This window comes from Coenobita brevimanus, chromosome 92 (assembly GCF_032717465.1).
Source record: "Coenobita brevimanus isolate Jiangsu-jjx chromosome 92, ASM3271746v2, whole genome shotgun sequence".
NCBI classification, from domain to species: domain Eukaryota; kingdom Metazoa; phylum Arthropoda; class Malacostraca; order Decapoda; family Coenobitidae; genus Coenobita; species Coenobita brevimanus.
In genome coordinates, this window is record NC_137045.1 from 16,311,695 (window position 1) to 16,334,547 (window position 22,853).

At 43.3% G+C, this 22,853-nt stretch overlaps 1 protein-coding gene across 2 annotated transcripts; it reads right to left on the reverse strand.

Annotated features, from left to right (window-relative positions):
- Positions 1-3,558: 3,558 nt before the first annotated feature.
- On the reverse strand, positions 3,559-13,420 carry LOC145412269 (uncharacterized). Of its 2 annotated transcripts, XM_080282218.1 has the most exons (5): positions 10,470-13,420; positions 9,733-9,890; positions 4,757-4,898; positions 3,970-4,143; positions 3,559-3,639 (listed from the first exon to the last, which is right to left on the reverse strand). In XM_080282218.1, the coding sequence occupies exons 1-5, from the start codon at positions 12,938-12,940 to the stop codon at positions 3,612-3,614; spliced, it is 2,973 nt and encodes a 990-aa protein (XP_080138344.1). In that variant the 5' UTR covers positions 12,941-13,420; the 3' UTR covers positions 3,559-3,611. The 2 variants fall into 2 exon arrangements, with proteins under 2 accessions (XP_080138344.1, XP_080138345.1); XM_080282219.1 differs by lacking the exons at positions 3,559-3,639; positions 3,970-4,143; positions 9,733-9,890 and having other exon boundaries at positions 4,732-4,898.
- Positions 13,421-22,853: the final 9,433 nt, after the last annotated feature.

Sequence of the window (22,853 nt, forward strand, 5' to 3'; positions counted from 1 at the left end):
TACCGCCACCCCTATTCCCTTGTCTACCCCCTCCCCTCTCCCATTCTTCCCATCTCCTTCTCCCATCCCCTGTACCTATCCCCTGTCAGTCCCCGCGCCCACCCAACCCTCTCCCCATTTTGTCAAACCCATCCCCACCCCCTGCCCAACTCTCTCCATCCCATATCAACTTTTCCCCCACTCTGCCAGCCCTCCCAACCCCCGTCAAATCCTCCCTCTCCCCTGCCAACCCTTCTCCATCCCCTGTCAAACTCACACCCCGTATCAGCCTCCTCCCACCCTCTGGCAAACTCTCCCCAACCCCTGCCAACCCTCCCCCACCCCTGCCAATCCTCCCCATCCCTGCCAACCTTCCCCTCAAACCTTCCTCACCCGTCAGCCCTCCCTCACCCCTATAGTCAGCTCTCCCCTTGTCACACCTCCCTCACTCCTATAGTCAGCTCTCCCCTTGTCACACCTCCCTCACTCCTATAGTCAGCTCTCCCCTTGTCACACCTCCCTCACTCCTATAGTCAGCTCTCCCCTTGTCACACCTCCCTGACCCCTCTCAACCCTCCCTCCCTCCCCCGTCAGACCTCCCCCCACCCATCCCTCCTCCCCCGGTGCCCTAACTAATCCCTAATGAAAGCTGATGGCATTGTTTTATTAATGAGTTTTATTAATGAGTTTCCCACACCAGCAGATGGGCCAGAAAATGTCACCAACTCCTTCACGTCCACCATTATCTTATTTTTTTTTTACCCTTGTTCTCATTTTATTTTTAACAATTTACATTATTATTTTTTTTACACTTTTTTTTTTCACATTTTACAATATCCAATTTTATTTCAGGTCAGGAGAGATTTTAATCTGTCACTGAGTAGAAAGGATTAATCTTCAGTATCTTCTTAACACTTAACATCACCACTTACTGCTTAACACAACCACTTAACACTGCCTACTAACCTGACTTTACTTAACACTTAGCACGTTATTCCCCCCGTCGTGCTGTGTATTCTGTTCTTCTTTACACCAGGTATTTTTAATTTCATTTGGAAAGGCCTGTCATTGTTTAAGGGTTCATGTACCGTATTCACACACACACACACACACACACACACACACACACATGTCCTCTCATGATAAATGCATAACACCTCATCAGTTATGCATCCATGAGAGAGACGTACAACCTATGCATAACGGGTTGGAGGTTAGAGATATTGCTGTTCAAAAAAATAGTAAAAAGATTGAAAGAAGTGACAAGTGTGGTGGATCAACCTCGAGAGAGAGAGAGAGAGAGAGAGAGAGAGGCAGACACATAACTATTGTAAGGTGAGAGAAGATAATAGCGAGGTGTGTCGTGGGAAGAAAGGGGATCGTTACTGAGTAGGGACAAGCACGCATGGAGGCCCTCTTCTGGCAAGGCCACCCCTCACAGGATGCAGCGTCGGACAATAAATAGGCGGACATGTAAACAAGATTTTTTTTTTTTTTTTTTCCGGTGGCCAACAGTAATACAGAAGTAGATAAGGAAATTGTTATTATCGGTGGCAAATATCGATAGAGCTAGATTAAAAAAAAAATTGTTATCGGTGACCGCCAGTGATAAAGAACTGGGTAAACAAATTATTCTTATCCTTGGCAAATAATAATGCAAATCTTGATAAGCCATTTATTATTATCGGTGCCAGACTATGATAAAAAAAAAAACTAGATCAATTTTAATTATGGGTGGCAACAATACTGCAAAACTTGATCTCTTCAGTACAGTTAGGTCTCTTCTTTTCTTTTTGCTGGCGAGGGACACGTGGTGGCACTGACATAACGGGACGGTTCAACTTACTGATGATGCAAACGTCTCTCAGCTGCTCCCCTATCACATAAAAGGATGATGGTGGACTGCATGAGGTACGCATATTAAGCCCACAGTCAACTGGGTTCAGATTCACGTGGGTATATTTCTTCCACTACAGCACTTAATTTGACGGTGACATCTGGATCTGTATATGGGTCAGTCTGTGTTAGGTCCAGTGTAATGCCACGTCATCTCCCCAGAGGGATAGCCAGTGTACTGGCCGAAAACACCCACTTTCTATAATAGAACTCACCAGTACATTTAATTTTAAGGTGTATGAATATATGAGAAATCTGGAGACTTGTTAGTACATGTTAAAAAAAAAAGTAATAAATGGACCCAGTACAAAGAGGTGTCCACACTGTAACTTGAAGGGCACAAGATGTACATGATAGCGTTGACCCTCCAATTTAGTGTGAGACATCCAAATTCTTGACTCTGCTGAGGATTTTCCGTCGTAATTTTCTGGGAAGGAAAGTATGGTCATGAGGGATGTTGATGAAACACTACTGTAGTTGGTGGTCCTTTATTAACCTGCTGTATCTCCATACATACTAGATGGCACGAGGGAGATTGGACTTGTTCCAGGTCAGGGCAAAGCTAGAAAATTACTTGAAAACACAGACAGTGGCCGTGCTCGACCCAGTCTCAAAGGCAGCTATGCCAAAATATGGAGTCCACTTCCAGACTTACACCCCTGAAAGTCTTAGAACTTTCAGGTAGTTTCAAGCAAATTAATAACACAAAAGATTACACTTAAATGGATTTTTTTTTTTTTTTTCATAATAGTATTTCAAGGAATTAGATAATGCAGCTGCTCTTTCACCACCTTATCCCATTGTTGTTAAGGTAATACTGCACAGGATAAGAACTTATCACCCTTATTTCATAATTAAAAAACAGTTCTTAGTACCTGAATGGCGTACGTGACTGTTCTGCACTCCTCACATGGCTGCCCTGCGCTTCTCGTATCTCACAATCTTCATGGAAGATTTCACTTTCAGAACATTACTAATGTAGGTTTAATACAATCAAAAATACCTTTTAGGGGATTAGAAGTCGATGTGCTGACTCATAATGGGGCTGGGAGATGAAAAAGCACCAGGTTGGAGGACACCACCTTGCCCTCGAGAAGCCAGAACACAGATAAAGCGAGTGTCTCAACCCTTAGTGACACCTCCCCTCAGGGACCCTTATGATAAAACTTTTAAACTACCTATATTCCCTTTCAATAATGTGGAAAAATATCACAAGACAAATAGGAATTCGTTGGTAGTATATTAGTCTCAAGTGTCATCGTTCACCTGAAAAAAATAAATACTGAATCAATGTAAAGAATCCATAACATTATGACAAAAAAATAAAAAAACATGGGTTAGTACGGTGTAAGGTGTACAGATATTACTGGCACTTATTTTTAACCTGTACACCAGAATTAACCAATCGAAATGCTGGAGAAGTACAAAGGAAGAAAGAATGTCTGTAAGGAGAGTGATGCATGTGAGAGTGTTGTATTGACCATATGTATATAATGACACTCAACTGTACTGGAGAAGTACGTAAGAGGAAAGCAGTGAATGTACGAAGAATGATACATGTGAAAGAGTTATATCGTCTTGATTTATCTGTATCACCAAGACGGGGCCGATAGAGTGTGATCCCATGCAAGGATAATTATCAGAAGAAATCGGTAATCATTTCCACCTTGTAATATCTTTACTTTTGTGGGGAGTTTGGCGGTTTTCTTGTCAGTTTCTAAGCTTCACTCCATTTTCTATATCCAGTTCCTCAGTCCAGGCAGTCTGTAGGAGGACAAAGGATTTATTAGGATTGTAAAACTATGAATGTGAAGTACTAAAATATATAACAATGTAGCTAAGTAAACATATGACTAAGTAAATGTTCCATTGAAATGGCATACAATTATACAGGGAAAAATCGCAACTTTGAAAGCAGTTGGATAGTTAGGAACTTCTAACGTCAACTGAGCACAAAAATGGGTTGGGAGGACTCGATCACAGCTGTGGAGGTGAGCAGATTAAAACTTCAGACCACAGCTGTGTAAGTGAATGGATAGGGATGAACTTCAGGCATCAACTGTGTAAGCAAACACACTGCGGCAATCCACTTACATTCTCACCAGGTAGCCCGACTCCTGATAGGTGTTGTCAGTGTCTCCCTCCACACAGACCCCTCCGGTCTCCGTAGTGTTCACCTCCACACCTGCACCCCTCATCCTCCCCAGGAGGTTGCACAGGTCAGTCTCATTCAGGTGGCTCCGGGGGAACTTGAGAGAGTATAGTTTCCTGTGCGAAGTGGGGGTGTTAAAAGGGAATCACTTAAACATCCAATCCCAGAGTTTGTCAAAAATATTTTGACTGCGCAGGTCACTCTCGTCCAAGTGGCTCTGGGGGAACTTGGGGAAGTGTACTGTAGTTTCCTTCGTGAAGGGAAAGAATTGATCAAAGAATGTATAAAGCTGCTTAAGAGTTTTGTTTCCAGGAGATAGAGAGGTCATGAGACTGTTGGGGAATGACCAGCCTCAGAGTTCATGATGGCTGTGCTCAGGGCGAAATTCGAGTGAATATGTTTTCCTGTCTGAAGAGATGATTAAGGTTAAGAATCTATTACAGACGTCCTGGAAAATGTGAGAGAATTCCGTCCTGTGAGTACAGACCAGGAAAGCTGAAGTTAGGAGGCCATTGTTGGAATATCAGTCCCACACTAAATCAACTTTTCCTCAGGGAAACTTAAAGGAATATTATTTCCTGTATTACTTATATATTGCTGAACGACCAGTCCAAGAGTTTAGCGAGACAGTTCTGGGGGAATCTCAAAGTTATTTTTAAACTGACAAGGGACCAAAACATAAAATACCTGCGGTGTTTTCCCTTGTGATCCCGGATAGGAGTGGCTTACCTTCCTCTGGGTTGCAGCCGACGCAGAGCCTGACCCACCCAGTCGATGTGTTGTGAAGTCACACCGGAGAGATAGAGGGTTAAGAGCCGGTTAGGTAGGGCAGGCAGTCCGTCCAGCGTAGTTCCAGCGGGCACGTGGATATCTATAACAGCATTTTTGGCAATTTAAGTACCGGTATTCATATGTCATAACACCTGCCCCTATCCCATCCCCACACACCCTTCTATAACTGCAGGTAGATCTTTAGCAGCCACATAGAAGGTGACTGAGTACCCCTTTTTTGACACAGGCAAAGCTGGGAATAGCGCCGCTATTAGTAGCGATGGTGGTAACGCCATTACTTTTTTTTTGTCAGTAGTGGAACTGAGAGCGCCACTACTTTTTGGCTGTACCCACGCATTACCGCGCTCCTCGCTACTCACGCGACGAATACAGATCCGGAGTCGGTGAGTACATACAGATATGCCGACGGTTTGGTTGTATTTATTAACGACGAAAAATAATACTTTTGTCAAGTCTGTCCATTAATGATGTTTGTTCTACATTACATCAGTAGTTTATTATTTACTAGTAATGTGCAATAATTAGACAGGAATCTGCTAGTTAATTATCGATCATTTAAATTAAGTAAAGATAAATAAGGATGGCAGCTAGATGTTGGCAACACACACACACACACACACACACACACACACACACACACACACACACACACACACACACACACACACACACACACACACACACACACACACACACACACACACCTCTAACTACCGCCGTCTCTAACTCCCGCTCTCCCCCACTCTCACTGTCAGACTAATTCTTACTACGTTCTTATTTCGTAACAGTATGTCACTTTCAGTTTAATCAATCAATCAATCAATCATTTCCTGTGGCACCCTCGGGGATGCATAGGGCCTCGATGAATTCACACCACCACATCCTATCTTGTGCTAACTCCTCAAGATCTCCCCAACACTCATCTCCAGCTTCCCGTCTCATTGTCCTCACCCACGTCTCTTTTGGCCTTCCTCTACCTCTCCTACCAAGTGCCACCCACCCTGGTGTACCTCGTACTATTCCCTGTCTCCTATACACATGTCCTAGCCACTTCCATCGTGAGAATCTAACATATTCATCGATCGGCTGCACTCCCGTTATTTCTCTAATTCTACTATTTGGTATCCTTTCCCACCACTTAACTCCTAATATTCTTCTAAGTGCTTTATTTTCAAACACCAAGAATTTATTTTCCATAGTCACTGTGCTGTACCAAGACTCGCGTCCATAAATTAAGATACTCCTAACCATTACCTTATAAAGTTTGATTTTTGTATGCACAGAGAAATTGTTATTATTCCAAATATTTTTAAGCATTCCCATTGCCTGATTAGCCTTCTTTAACCTTTCCTCGAATTCAAAGTTCAAAGAACCATCCTTGGCTAAATAAGTACCTAAATATTTAAACCTATCAACTTGCTTTACAACCATACCTCCAGTTACACATTCCTGTGCATTTTCCATATTCATATTGATTATTTCAGTTTTTCCACAATTAATAACCAAACCCACCTTGCGACCTTCACTCACCAAACAGTCCAACACTCTCTGCATCTCTTCTGGCCCATCACAAATCAAAACTATATCATCTGCATAATCTAAATCCAAAAGTTTCCTGTTCTCTCCCCAAAGTATACCTGCACCGGTTTCTGTTCCAACGCGTTTCATAATGTAATCAATGACCAATATAAATAGTAAAGGCGATAGAACACCACCTTGAATTACCCCGGACTTGACTTCAAACGAATCACTCAGACAACCATCAACCATCACTTTACAAAATGTGTCCTCATGCATGTTCATAATGACCCTCACAAACTCCTCTGGTATTCCATAATGTCTCATGATCTTCCCCATAGTCTCTCTCGAAACACTATCAAAAGCCTTTTCAAAATCAACAAAACAAAGACTTAACGGTACTCTCATTTCATTAACTTGCTGCATCAAATGCCTAACTATAAAGATCTGATCATTGCAACCACGTCCCTTTCTAAAACCAGCCTGTTCATCCCTCAGAATACCCTCAACCACCGGCTCCAACCTATTTAACAACACTCTACTGAAAACTTTCAAAGCTATCGGTGACAAAGAGATTCCCCTCCAATTACCACATTCACTCAGGTCTCCCTTCTTCGGAACTTTAACAATTACACCATTCTTCCAAACTGATGGTAGTAACCCCGTCACCCATATCTTATTGAATAGCTTGGTCAAGATCATTATTAATCTATCCCCCTCCACTTTAAACATTTCCGGAAATAAACCATCCTCCCCTGGTGCCTTATTATTCTTTAACTGTTTTACTGCTTTCTTCACTTCTGCAAGCCTCAACTCTCCTGTTTCTATATTTAAATCTTCCTGAGCAGACGGTATATCCTCTTCTGGTGATATTGGTCTATTAAGAACTGTCTCAAAATGCTCTTTCCATCTATTTTTAATATCTCCATCTTTGGTCAATAAATTTCCTTCCCTGTCTCTAACTGGTATTTCCTTGCGTTTACCTGTATTACCACTCAGTTCTCTAATCGATTCATATGCTATTCTTTGACTCTGTCCATCATTTTTGTTTATTAAGATTTCAGTCTCTGCAACCTTTTCATCCACACATCTTCTTTTATCTCTCCTAGCTAACCTTCTTACTTCTGAATTCAAACTCCAGTACGCAGCTCTTGCTAAGTCAATCTCTTGTTCATCAAGGCATTGCATCTCACTCCTCAATTTAGCCTCCTTTCTTTTTTATCATATCCCACGTTTCCTCTGATATCCATTTCTTTCTCCTGAAGCTATGTCTCCTTCCAATCGTACATTCAGCAGTCTCATGCAAAACTTTGTTCACATCCTCCCACATCTCATCTACAGTTCTCTCCCCCTCTTCCAACGTTTCCAACACCAAAAACCTATTTCTGCATTCTAATCTGAATTCCTCCTTTTCTTCTCCTTCCCTTCTAAGCTTAACAATATCGTATCTACCAACACCAGATTTTTCCTTCTTCTGATTTTTAAGTTTAAACCTTATTTTTGCAATGCTGAGTTGATGGTCACTACCAATATCCGCTCCCCGTTTAACATGAACATCTAGCAGAGAACTTCTATGCCTCCTACTGATAGCGATGTGATCAATCTGATTTTTATATTTTCCACACGGCGACACCCAAGTTGTCTTGTGTATATTGCAATGCTGAAAGAGTGTGCCCCCGATGACTAAGTCATTTGCTAGACAGAAGCTTCCAAACCTCACTCCGTTTTCACTCATCCTACTACCAACTCCCATCTTACCCATACATGCCTCAAATCCCTCATTTGAACAGCCCATTACTGCATTAAAGTCTCCAACGCAGATCAAAACATCATGTCTAGGTACCCTTCCTACTCCTTCTTGCAACTTTTCATAAAATGTGTCTTTCCTATCATCGAGTGCATCATTAGTAGGTGCATAACACACAAACAGACTGATGTTGCCATGATTTGATTTAAACCGTGCGTATAACAATCGCTCATCTATAGGATCCCACTCACATAAAGCCTTATTTGCCTTACAACCCAGCAACAATCCTACTCCCTGATAATGCATTCCGTCCTGTCGACCAGATATCAATAAACGTATACCATCCTCCAAATCCAACTTATCGACTCCAGTTAATCTAGTTTCTGTCAGAGCACAAATATCAAGTCCGTAATTTTGAAAAACCTTCACTAACTCATCGATTTTACCGTCATGATTTAGCGTTCTCACATTCCAGTTACCAATTTTAATTGTATTTTTTGCATTGACAAAGGAATTAGATTGTAATTGAGGCAACCGTGAGATTCTTAGCACCCCCTGCCCATTTAAGGGCTGCATGGGACTGGGGGCCATTATTGTTCTTTCAGAGTCCATCAAGTAATGGAAAAAACATTGCTAGCGTATAAATAGCCTTTAAAAGAAAGCCCTAGTTCATTTTTACATTCGTTTTCGTTTATGTCTTAAATAGGTATCATTGAAAATATATTAAATCTATACAGTCTGTATCAATGGTAGACCACATTTTTTTTTTTGCCTTTTATTTACGTATATTACTTTCAGTACGTATACTACGTAACAGTGTAAAGGAACATTTGTTACATTATACAGTAAATAGCTTTTTCCTGTACCTTCGGCTCTAAGCTTCATTAAAGTGACACCATGTATATGATTTTTTTTTTTCCCAATATAAGTATATACTGACATTACTGGTACACAACATAACCACTCAGACTGACTAATAATATCGAAAACAGTATATAGTGTACTGCTATATCACAAATTTTGTTAACCTTTCCTTCGTCTACCTTTCTCTTATCCAAAGCAGCGGGAGCATCGCTACATTTCGTATCAGGTAGCGAAACCAGTAACGCCACTACTTTTTCGAGCTAGTAACGGGAATGGGAGCGCCGCTACTTGTTATTAGTAGTGTTCCCAGCATTGCACACACACACACACACACACACACACACGTTGCTGGAGGTATGTAGTAGGCAGTGGGAAAGTCAGATAGACGCAGTTACATACCTGACCATGTGCCTAAGTTTAAGACACAAATTATTTGTAAACAATTGGGCAGAAAAGGAGAGAGTGAGGATACCTGGACGGGTTTCATTTTCCCGCTGTTATTATGCAAGTTTTAAAAAACAGTGACCAGGACCGAGATACACAGACACACTTACGATTAATCCTACATTGTAACTCAGGTTTTCTTAAGTTGTAAAACAAAAATTACTGCAAATTATATTTTTCTCTTGTGAGAAAATCAGGGAAAGGAGAACAGAATCTTCCTTTGTCTAGTTCTTCCTGTAAAAAACACAGTTATAACCGGGAATCAATCGTAAATATGACTGAGATGTCCACCCCCAGAGTAGTGGTGTCTGGGCATATGTCAATAGATAGACCTACTGACCCAGGTGCTGGAGGTTCGGGTAGTGGCTGAGGGAGTCAAAGGCATCACCAAGGTCAGGGTCGTTGTCATAGATGGCGAGACAGAGTTTGGTGACGTGATCGCCCAGTTTCTTCAACGCAGCGCCACTAACACGACCCACAAACTCCACAACCTCACAACTGAAGGAAATCTGCATGTTTTAAGCGAAAGAATTATATCCACATATAGAAGTGATGATTACGATGCCAGAAATTTGGCCAGACATGAACCTTTTTCCAACGGATTTTAAATGTCTGATGATGAAAGGTCCTTCCTGTTCATCATAACGTCAAGCAGAAGCAAGAACAATATCCTGATGATTTTTCATGTACTAAAAGGGTAAATTCCAGCATTAACCATCTGGCTAAGAATTATCATCTTTCCATTTTATTCCGACTAACATCAAGTGATTTTACTACGTTCTTTTGAAAGCTAGGACACCAAAAATGATATAAACCTTTACAGTTTCAGTTTTAGCTGAGATCGTACAACCTTGTTCCAGCTTAGGGTGTTTCATTCAGCTCAGAAACTTACTGCAACCAACGATTTAAAATAGTACGAAGAAATATTTGGAGAAAATAATTGATGAAGCCTATTGGCCTGTAATGAGGTTATCTGCTTGGGTAAAACTAGTTACACTGATTTTCAGTCAGTATGTATGTGTGAGAAAAAGAGAGACAAGAGGAAGACTTATCATTATGAAAGAATTAAACCCTCACCTTTCAAACACAAGCTTGAGCTTATCATCGAGGTTCTTATCCAGTGTTTGGGGGTGTCGAAACTGGTAAGTGAATTCCAGCGTGATCTCTGTATCGCATTCCATTAGCCGGTCCAACAGACTCAGCAGGTCTGGAGAGTATCCAGGGGCAGCCACCTCCACTGCCACACTGTCAGGTGTAGCATAGGGTAGAAGACTGACATATGCAGCTATACTGCCCTCTTGGATCACCAGATCCCCTGATATAAGCTCTGGAACATTTTGAGCAATGCAAAAGGTCATATTGTTATCGTAATGTGTATCCACCAAAATATCAAGCCACTGGGCAGTGTCTGTGAGGCCACTTCCTACTAGCAGCTCCACCAGTTCGTTCTTTGTCGTCTCTGGCACATTCACACCCACACTGTACAGGAGGCCAACAAGATGGACAAACACATTTTGGTATTTGTTTAACTTAACTGGAGATCCATCCTCCTCACATTCTTCCTCAATTATATCTGACAGTTTCAGAGATGAAGTAAATGCTTTTGGCTGCAGTTTCTCTGAAACAGTATTAATGACTGCATAACAAGTCAGTGAGGGAACTTCATGATTTTCTAGAACTACTTGGATGTCCCTCAGGATGTCCATAATGTCTGTCTTTGGCTGACCTCCTTGCAGTAAATTGAACAAGTACAATGCAGCATAAAAGTCTTGTAGGCCTTTGTGAGGGAAACTAACATAAGTCGTCATCCCTGTCCCTGTCCATATCCTTTTCTGAACAAGGAATGCTCCAGTGACCTCATCTGACGGTAGACCAATACGATCACATGTGTCCTTCAGCTTCTCTGTCAGTTCATCTGTCAGTACAATCTTGTCCTTTTTCAGACTTTTTAGTGAGTCATGATATAACTTTAGAAGAAACACCTCAGTTTTTTTCTTTAGTTGATCTGTTGTCATGATTTGTGTCTCATCTTTAATCTTCAGTCTCTCAATCATCTTCTCTTTAGAAAGGTCTAATATCTGTCTGTAGAGCTCTGATGCTGATGTCACGCTGTTCACCCTTTCAGGAGCCAATGCCCAGAGCAGAGTAATCATGACCAAATTAAGTGGCAGTCGTAAGTGTTCCTGCAGGCAAACAGATTTATGCTTCAGATATTCTGTCAGTCCTGACGTGTTCTGCTTGCTTTTTCCAGTCCTGATCAGCTCATTATGGTAATTTTCAGCAAACTCAATCCTTCGATCGTCTGGGATACCAAGAACCTTGATGTGAGCTTTTTTTATAGTAGAAGGAGCCATTTTGTAGAAGTCAGTAATTCGCTCTGGTCTAGAGGTGCAAATGATGGTGGCACTGCATGACTGTGGGAGACTGAATATTTCCTTTAACACCTGTGTTGAAGAGGCATTAATTTCATCAAAACCATCTATCAAAAATAGTAATCTGAATTCAGTCACACATGTCAGCAAATCATCGTCTCTAAATCTTTTGGCTGTCTGAGGCATCAGGGATTTGATAAGCTGCAAAAGAGTCTTTAAATTTGGGTTCCTGCACTCGATGTAGAAGAGCAGATCAAAGTCCACCAGGCCAGTGATGGTATTGCTTCTTGCAACCCAGTTATGTAGCAGCATTTTTGTCAGGGTTGTTTTCCCACACCCAGCGGGTCCTTCAATCAAGATAACTTCTATCTCACTGTTAGGGCAGCCCGATGACATATTTTGCACCAAGTCAAATATACTTTTATAATCTATTAGTGCACTGTGGGAATTTTTTCCACATTCTGTGATTTCCAGTCTTGTGAACACAATACTCACGTTGAGAAATACGTCAAAACCATCTACAAAAGACAAAGGACTAATATACGTCCATTTATTATAAATGCTTTGAAGCTCTGTAATGCCTTTGCTGATTACTAACTGATTTAACTCCGTCATGATAAGTTGGCCATCATAATCTTTTTTGTCTAAATATGTCACCCGGCTATCCCTTATATGATTAAGATTATCATTCATACATTGGAGAGCTTTTTGAATTTCTGAGTCATCAACATTAAATACAGTCTTCATAGCTTCGAGAATATCTCTTAGTTTTTCCCTTAGGGTCTCTGTTCTGGTCACAAATTCCTTTTGAAAGTCAGATGAGCTGCCTTTATATTCATGCATCAGCTCATTGCGGAACTCTTTTACTGCTATGAGGTGGGATTGCAAGGAGTCGCTTGGCTCCACTACCTTTACTTTCTTGGTTTTGGGGTCAGTTTCCAAATCAGCGCGAAGTAGCGTGATAGCCACGTGTAGCAGTGAAACATCGTATGTGTCCCCACTGAAGTCCTTCAGAAGAGTCTCACGTTGACTGCGGTTCACGTAGTTCTTCAGGATATTTTTACTGAAGTGTTTTTCTGTTTCTAAGTATGTGAGGACGGACTGGGTGAAGGCAAAAGAATGGGAGGCTGCCCTGAATACCTCTAACAGAACAGGTCGAGCACATTCCCACACCATCTTGTACAGTCTCAAAATGAAGAGGTCCGTCGCATCAAACTGTACTGTAGATGACTGAGAACCTGTCTGCTGATGCACTGTGTGATGAAGCCATGTATGTTGGGGCCCTATCTGCTGGGACCCTTTTTGTTGGGATCCTGTCTGTTGGGGCCCTGTTGCTTGGGATCCTGTTACTTGGGGTCCTGCCTGCTGGGATCCTGTTGGTTGGGGTCCTGTCAGTTGGGGTCCTGCCTGCTGGGACCCTGTTGGTTGGGGTCCTGTTGGTTGAAGTCCTGTCAGCTGGGACCCTGTTGGTTGGAGTCCTATCGATTGGGGTCCTGTCAGCTGGGACCTTGTTGGTTGGGGTCCTGTCAGCTGGGACCCTATTGGTTGGGGTCCTGTCAGCTGAGACCCTGTTGGTTGGGGTCCTGTCAGCTGGGACCCTGTTGGTTGGGGTCCTGTCAGCTGAGACCCTGTTGGTTGGGGTCCTGTCAGCTGGGACCCTGTCTGCTGGGACCCTGTTTGTTGGGGTCCAGTCAGCTGGGACCCTGTCTGCTGGGACCCTGTTGGTTGGGGTCCTGTCAGCTGGGACCCTGTCAGCTGGGACCCTGTCTGCTGGGACCTTGTTGGTTGGGGTCCTGTCAGCTGGGACTGTGTTTGTTGGAGCCCTGCCTGGTCACCTAACTCCATGGTTAACGATCTCGTCGACAGCTATTTTGCATATTTGTATTCAGAATTTACTCAGGCACTTCTTTCCATGTTGCCTGTTTTCTGAATTACTCTGCTTCTCTGTTCCTCTTCTGCTCTGCTTCTCTGCTCCTCTTCTGCACTGCTTCTCAACTCCTTTTCTGATCTGCTTCTCTGTTCCTCCTCTGCTGTGCTTCTCTGTTCCTTTTCTGCACTGCTTCCCTGCTCCTCTTCAGCCCCGTTTCTCTGCTCCTCTTCTGATCAGCTTCTCTGTTTGTCCTCTTCTCTTTTTCTCTGCTTGTCTGTCCCTTTTGTTGTCTGCTCCTCTTCTTTGCCTCTCTACCCCTCTACTTTCCTTGACAGCCTCTCTTTATTCCTTGCTTTTCTGCTCCTCTTCTCTGCTGCTTCTCCTCTGCTGCTCCTCTTCTTCTCTGCTCCTCTTCCAAGTCTCTGCCTCTCTGCTCTCTCTCTCTACACAGCTGGTAAGTGTTGTAATGGCGACCGATTCAACCACACGACTGAAAAAAAAAAATAAAAATAAAAATCTTAAAATTTTCAAGCCCCGATGACTCTCTCTCTCTCTCTCTCTCTCTCTCTCTCTCAGCTGAATAAAATCGTTCGGCGTTACATGGAATTGAGTGCTAGAGCTGTTCCTACCATGAGAGGGTTAATGGTACTTTTATAATCACTGAGGGCTTGTATTCTCGTCGCGCCTCTTCCTTAGCGATTTTTTTTTTGGATATGGCTAGTTCATTATCCTTTCGTATGTTATTCAAGCAGAGTATGGCGATGTTAGATGGATCTAGGTTGATGCAGGGGAGGACAGTAGGAGATAATAGCCCAAATAAATCACTTAAGAAAAGGTGTAGGGGAACTTCCTTACGCGACAAGAATACGGGCATGAGGCTCATATGACCCAGAAAAAAAAGAAACTCGTCAGCTGGAATAAATTGGAGAGAGAGAGAGAGAGAGAGAGAGAGAGAGAGAGAGAGAGAGAGAGAGAGAGAGAGCAAAATTCAAAAACCCTTAGCATCGATGCATTTGTTACTTTATTCTTGTTATATTCAGATGATTTCATTCAGCTTGGACAAAACCCCCTATTACTAAGGATACTGGCACTCCTAGTAGGTTTCAGTGACTCCCCATCAGCTAAGTAACATCGCCACACGTTAGCTGGAAGAGAATATTAGAGCTGTCGCCGCCAAAATGGAACAGAATATAAGAGCTGGCGCCAAAACGGAACAGAATACCGGAGTTGTCGCCAAAGTGGAACAAAATCGTTGTCGCCAAAATGGAACAGAATATCAAGAGTTGTTGCCCAGATGGAACAAAATATTAGAAATGTGGCCACCAAAATGATGGTGATGGTATTAACACTCTCAGGATTCTCTACTCACTCCCAGCTGAAGAAAATCGTCTGGTGTAAGCAAGAATACAGTACTTGAGTCGCCCTGGCCCTAAGACGGTTGATGGAGGCTGTATTAACCCCCCTTCCCCCCGTCCGAAAATCTTCTCCCGAGTTTAATGAAATCGTCTGGCGGAAGCGAGAATTAAAGGCGGCGTCGTAGTGAAGAGGTTAGTCCCTTCAGTGCGTCAGGCCCAAAGATGGACGCCTTCATGTGGTGGCACCATATGAGTAGGCGGTGGAGCTGCCCAGTTATAAACTTTCCCTCAGAAAACATTTAATCCTAACACTAACAACAAGTAACGTACGCCATGCAACTGTCACACTATTTTCTCCTTCACCTACTGTATCTTCCTGACTTAATCCTTTTCGCTTCCCACTAACCACCCTGTTAAAGTAAATAAATAAATCCCTCCCAATCCACCCTGAAGAAGGATTGACCGGGTTGCAGATTTCCCATCTGTATACCACTACTTTTTTTTTTTTTTTTTTTTTTAACTCAAACGTAACTTAACCTTTTCTAACCTAATCTAACCCAATAAATTAACCTAACTGGCTAACAAACTAACTTGATACTAAGAAAACAAGCCTAACCAAACCTAGCCTTTCATAGACGGTCATTCAAGCTATACCCTCCTTACTCTAACTTGGCCTAAAATTGCAGTCTCCATCTTGAAAGCTGATTTGGTAGGTTGATACTAGATTATGATGCCAGTCACAAAGAAGAGCTAAGTCAGTGATGCAGAGCCGTAGCATTACCTTTATCTGGCACTGAGCTACGTAAGATAAGTTGTAAAAAGTGTTTCTCAGCAGATTTCTTTAAGTGATTTACTCTGTTTATGACACCATGATTATTATTCTCATTTATGTTAGTTATATGCATTAGTACCGACTTAGCTTGCCTCAGTAACGTGCACAGTGAGGTAAGATAAGATAAGATAAGATGAGAGAGAGAGAGAGAGAGAGAGAGAGAGAGAGAGAGAGAGAGAGAGAGAGAGAGAGAGAGATTCAACTCGCGGGATGGTTAAGAGGCTCGTATAAATCAGTCAGTAATATCTTGCATATAGGCTTACGTGTTGCAAAGAGATATGTTAGCGTGTTGCAAAGAAGTATGAGTGACTCCCGAGAAGTATGTTGCAAAGAAGTCTGTGAATGTGTTGCACAGAAGTCTGTGAATGTGTTGCAAAGAAGAATGTGAATGTATTGCAAGGAAGTATGTGCGTTGCAAAGATGTTTTGCATAGAAGTATGAGTGTTGCAATGAAGTATGCGAGTGTGTTGCAAAGACGTATGCAAGTGGTTCCAAAGATATATGTGTGTTGCAAAGAAGTGAGTGTATAACAGTGTTGCAAAGAAGTAAGAAATTGCATTGCAAAGAAGTATGCGTTGCAAAGAAATATTCCTTTGTGCTTTAAGTAAGTATCCCTTTTTCCGCTCTCCCTCCTCAACCCTCCCTCGCATGCCCTCCCTCTCCCTCCTCTTCGCTCCCCATCCCCTATGCCACTATCCTCCCCTCAGTCCCCTCCTTCAACGTCCTTCCACGAAATCCACGTCACACCTCCACATCTCAAAGCACTATTACCAACTGTTACCCTCATTATCAAATACCTACATCTCCAGAACCTTAATCCACACGCATTATTCACTTCAGTACTCCAATTTACCACTAAATTAACAACTTAAATTGAGGAAATCGGTGACCATTTACTCTATCGAGGTCTGAGTGCAGTTGCCAACGAACCACACTACAATGCTCTTGATATTTTGATTCTTGTAAGCTTATTTTTCCTCCCCCTATCAGATATGAATGACTTTATGATCTGTTTGTTCTGGTACGGAAGCCATAAGTAACATGGGTGTAGTTTAGCGTAGTTTTAGCTTAGTTTTCTGTACCGAGGTTGAGTGTAGCTGCCGGATACAAAGCTGCCTCTTATCACCTCTATAAGCTTGACATTTGTAAAGATAAGGCTAGTTTTCATTTATCACACCACGGGTAACATAATTATTAAGCTGGTACGTTAGTCTCGAAACATTTTGTTCGAAGGCATAAACCCAGAAATTCTTTGAGAATATAAGTAGTGTCAGCAAGCAAAAGGCAACGCATGGCAACTCTTGTCCATCTTCCCCAGCTAAGCGACTCAACTTATTTGCGTCTATAAACACTCCCATTTTAAGTCATCAATACACGCTTAATTGCACATCAGCCTGTATCAGAACACGCTCCAATGACTTACCCTTCTCTTGGTATGCAAGATCCCCATGGAAGACGCAGTGATCGCCCTTTTTAGCAGCAAAACACAAGGCGTTGCACGCAGCCATGCACTCAATACGCGATAAGCACTGGCACTCCCGACATTGCTCAGCAACTGTACGTGAATTCGTCAGGTCCACATAGGAGACTTCGTAGCGCATTTGCTTAGGCGACTTATTATGCGGATTTCATATCAGTATCCTCTTCTCCGTTACTGACGAAAACAATATCGATACCATAGCGATATAAGTAGCATACAAGAGAATGTTAACCAGTAATACGCAGAGCAGATCGCTAGGGGTAATGTGAATTGACTTGAAATATTTATTGTTGTAAAAGGTACAGAGTGCTAATACAACAAAAGAAGGTGTTTGGTCGTGTCACACACCTTCTTCAGCAAATACAGTCACATAGTCAGTAATTGGACACTCGTGGGTGTGGCCACACATTTTTTTTTTTTTTTTTGCGTGTGTAGCCCCAATCCCCCCCCCCCAAAAAAAAAAAAAAAGTTACAATCTGTTATGAAATACAGAGACATTCGTATGACGTATAACATATAGGAGTAAATGGTAGTATTAGAACAGTAAAGGAATAGTGAAACAAATCAGTACCAGACGTGGCCGAAGGTGATGACACATCGCGTTATCAGCAGGTCGGTGAGTGATGGCCACAACACCCTCCACCACCATCACACCTACTACACTCTTCCTACACAGAACTCTATTCGTTTGAGATCTTCCCTTCCCTTGGTCGTGCATGTATTTCGTACACATTCTCCACTGATACACAGGAGCGTTTTGCTTACATTGGCTTGAAACAATACATTTCTTAAGCCACTATGGCTAGGAAAGATAAGGCACACACCCTGTAAGAATATACCTCTCGTTCTCCGTTTGATATCATCATAACTGTTTAGTTGACCATACAGTCTATACATGACCTCCTTTTTCTTATCATTAAATTTATTATTATTTCTGCCAGTTTGGAGTCCGCTCATGACGCTTTGAAAGAGACGCGATCGGCAATACTTTCCCTTTTATAGAAGCATGGAGTTTTATTACACATTTATTCATTATTTATTCTTAATTACATATCTGTACTGGTGTTGTACCTGTAGCTGCTATAAGGAAACAAATCAGGTGCAGGAGATTTCAGGTCTCTTATACCGTAGCGGGTTCGGATCATGTATATTCACCCCAACTGTGCCCCATGGGATTCTGATTCTCTATACCGTATCGTTACCAGGAGAATCAGATGCTCTGTAACATGCCCTAGAAGATTTTGTTGTTCTCCATTATGGCCCAGGAGATTCTAATGCTCTATATCTTAGCCTAAGAAGAATCCAATGCTCTGTAACATGTCTTAGGAGATTCTGATGCTCTATATCATGCCCTAGGAGATTCTAATGCTCTGTATCATGCCCTAGGAGATTCTAATGCTATATAATCATGCCCTAGGAGATTCTGATGCTCTATATCATGACCTAAGTAGAATCTAATGCTCTATATCAAACCAAAGGAGATTCAAACCCTCATATCAGGCCACAGGGAATTCAGTCCTCTATATTACTTCCCAGAATCCTCTTCAGGCGGTAATCTGGATCCCACGCCCCGTCGGATCCGATCCCCCTTACATTATTGAAGAGTGTAATCGGATATTCCAGTTTGCCTACCATTATAGAGTAATTGGTGGGCTGAGAGAGAGAGAGAGAGAGATTTGGAAGGATAAAGGAGAGAAGAAGAGACAAGAGAAAGGATAAGACTTAGTGAGAGAGAGAGAGAGAGAGAGAGAGAGAGAGAGAGAGAGAGAGAGAGAGAGAGATTTGGAAGGATGAAGGAGAGAAGGAAGAAGAGAGAAGAGAAAGGATAAGACTTAATGAGAGAAACAGACAGACAGACAGAGACAGACAGAGACACAGAGAGACCCAGGAACCCCGCCGACTTTATCCATTTTACATTACCAATTACAAAGTCTCTCTCTCTGTTGATTTCCCCAGTGTTTCCCTTCTATACTCCCCTCTGACACCCAGGCAAGGAACACCCATACACCTTGATTCTCACTCCAATTAACCCCCAATTAAAGGCAGCCAGTGGACAAAATGAGTGAACAATGGAAGGAGAAGGAGTGGCAGAGGGAGAGGGGAAAGTGAAGGGAGGGAGTCGGGAGGATAGGGAAGAGTGAGGAAAGAGGGAAGGAATGGGTAGGAGAAGGGAGAGGAAGAGGGTTGTGGGGTCAGTTGAGGTGTTTGTGCAAGACTGAGATGGAGTGGGATGGAATGAAGGAGGATGGAGTGGGATGCAGTGAAGGAGGGTGGAGTGGGATGGAATGAAGGAGGGTGGAGTGGGATGGAATGAAGGAGGGTGGAGCGTACCTCTTCGTCGTGCTGAGTCGTAATAATGAATTAACATTGGAATATGATGCTGGTCACGAAGAAGCTCATTGGAAAGGATGTCGAGCCGTAGTATTGTCTTTTGCTGCCCATGAGCTACATGAAACAAGGTGCAAATGGACGAATATGTGGGCCAAGTTGAGATGAAATGAGTATAGCTGTCCTGACACACACGACCTCCCACCTGTGTTGATTTCAGTCGTTTTAAGATAGACTAAAATAGAAATCCACGTCAACGTACTGAAGGGGTAAATAACGTGCCTTCTCTTGCCCTATCTTGTCCTACCTTCCCTTGCCCTGTCTTGCCCTGCCCTGCCCTGCCCTGCCCTGTCTAGCCCTGTCGTACCCTGCCCTCCCCTGCCTTGCCTTTCTCTACGTAGCCTTCTCCTGCTCTGCCCTGCCCTGCCTTTTGAAAATAGCAGTGAGAAGTTTTACCCCGGGAGAGATGAGGTGGTAAGGAGGAGGGAGAGGGGGAGAAGGGAACTGACGAAGGAAGGGGCTGGAGAGGGGCAGAGAAGGGAGGTAAAAGGGGGTGGGATAGGGAGGGATAGAGATATGGGTAGTGGTGGAAGGGGGAGGGGGTTGTGAAGAAGGGGGAAGGGGTAAAAAGGGGCGAGAGAGGGAGGAAAGGGGGAGGGGGGAGGGAGTAGGTAGTGGAAGTTAAAAAATGGATGAGGAAAAGGGTGGGGGGATTGGAAAGGGATGGGGGAGAAGGGAAGGGGTTGAGTTGGTGGTGTAGTTCTCATGATTTCCCCAGGGACCCCCACCCCCCTCCCCCACCCACCCTTCCATTCGCTGTCACCTCCCATTCCGTCTTGCCAGAAGCTGGGGTGTCTCCCTGGCCTTATAAGACTCCCTGCAGGCTCCTTGTTTTTTTTTTTTCCTCTATTTTTTGCATATGCGTCAACTCAGTTCCTTGTGTGTGTGTGTGTGTGTGTGTGTGTGTGTGTGTGTGTGTGTGTGTTTGTGTGTGTGTGTGTGTGCGTGCGTGCGTGCTGGAGAGGGACGCCTTCTCGTGATTACATCGATATAAATTGATGGCTCCGCACCCTGGTTATACAAACGTCCCTCAACTCCCTCCCTATCCCCCGAAAAGTGGATGGTGAAGTGTGAAGGGAGAAATGCGTAATATTGTTTCATTCCCCCCCCTCTCTCTCTCTCTCTCTCTCTCTCTCTCTCTCTCTCTCTCTCTCCCCAAACTTTCCTCTGACGGTGTGCCAAGTCAGACAGGTAAATGAGAAAGAGAGTTACGTAATGTCTCTTAGCAGGTCTGGAGAGAGAGAGAGAGAGAGAGAGAGAGAGAGAGAGAGAGAGTTGCACACCACAGTCGTAATGGAAATTGTTTGACCCTTCTCTCTCTCTCTCTCCCTCATCCCTCCTTCCCTCCCCTTCCACCACTTTCTTTCCCTCCCTTTCCCTCTCCCTTTTTGCTTTACTATCCTTTTCCTTCAGCATGCAGAGTTAGATCTCGTAGTCATAGTCTACTCTGTAACAAACAGCCTCGAAAGGACCGCAAGTCTGTTGCTGTTTGCTTTCCTTTGTACTCCTTTGTACTCCCTCCCCTCCCTCTTTCTCTTCACTCCTCACTCTTCCTCTTTTCTCCATTCCCCTCCCCTCCCCTCCCCTGCCCTCCCCTTCCTCTTTCTCTTCTCTCCTCCCTCTTGCACTTCCCACCACTCCCCTCCCTCTCCATCTCCCTCTTCCTTCCCCTCTTCGCTAGGGAGAGGGAGGGAGGAAGTAGGCAAGACGGCAGGCAGGAAAGGCTAAACAGATCAGGCAGAAAGGAAGAGTGGCAGGCCGGAAAGTAGGGGAGGAAGACTAAATAAAGGTAGGCAGAGAGGCAGACAGGAAAAGTGGCAGGCAAGAAGGCAGGCAGGCTGGTAAAATTAATGTCAGGCACGAAGGGAGGCAGGCAGGAAGGTAGGCAGACAGGAAGAGTGACAGGTAGGAAGACAAGCAGGCAGGTAGAAATAGTGTCAGGTAAGAAGGACTGGAAAAGGTATTGCCAGGATGAGTAACAAACAGGAAGAGTGGCAGGCAGAAGACCAGAAAAACAAAGGTATGCGAAGGATGAATGGCAGGCAGGAAGCACTTAAAAAAAAGGGGTATAGGCAGAAGAGTGGCAGGCAGGAAGAACTAAAAAAAAAGGAGGGGTATAGGCAGAAAAGTAACAGGCAAAAGATAGGCAGAGGAATAGGCAGGAAGGCAAGCAGTAAATATTAAAAAAGGTAGAGGCAGAAGAATGGCACTGTATGTGGTGGGTAGGGAGGTAGAGTGACAAAGAGAGATGAGATAGAGGGGAGGGGACGAGAGGAAGACAGACAGGTTAGGAGGCTGAGAGAGAGAGAGAGAGAGAGTGTGTGTGTGTGTGTGTGTGTGTGTGTGTGTGTGTGCGTGTGCTTGTGCGTGTGCGTGTGCGCGCGCGCGCGCGTGGGGGGGGCGGTGTGGGTGTAACTATAAATATGTGAAAGATAATGAATTGGGGATACCGGTAAATTGGGACGAAATCAAAATTGCTTTGAAACACACACACACACACACACACACACACACACACACACACACACACACACACACACACACACACACACACACTCTGTCTGTCTGTCTGTCTGTCTCTCTCTCTCTCTCTCTCTCTCTCTCTCTCCCCCCTCCTCCAAACTGCCCATCCATCCATCTGTCAGTCTCTGTCTCTATCTATCCATCCATCCATCTATCTGTCTTCTCCCCTGCTCCCCCTGCCACTCCCTTCGCCTTTTGATAATCTGGGCGCCTTTGTTCCGAACGAAAATATAATCAAATTTTTCACAAACTAGCAGCCATGTTACTTCAAAGCATACGCGCTAATGCTTTTACATCTATCCACCAATCCCAGTGTATCTATCTGTCTACCTGTCTATTTGTTTATCTATCTGTCTGTTTCTAATTTGTATCTATCAACCGGTATCTGTATATCCCATCATCTGTCTATGTCTGTCTGTCTGTCTTTCTAGTCAGTCTTATTTCCCTGTAGATAGAATGATGGATAAAGAAATAGATAGATCACGACGATAATAATATTGATGATAATGATAACAACGATAAAAATGATGATAATGATTGTGATGATTATGAAGCTGATGGAGATAAGAATGATAACGATAGACAGTCAACATGGAATCCTATTTTTCTCCTTTCTCCACACGAGCATCATATTTTTTTTA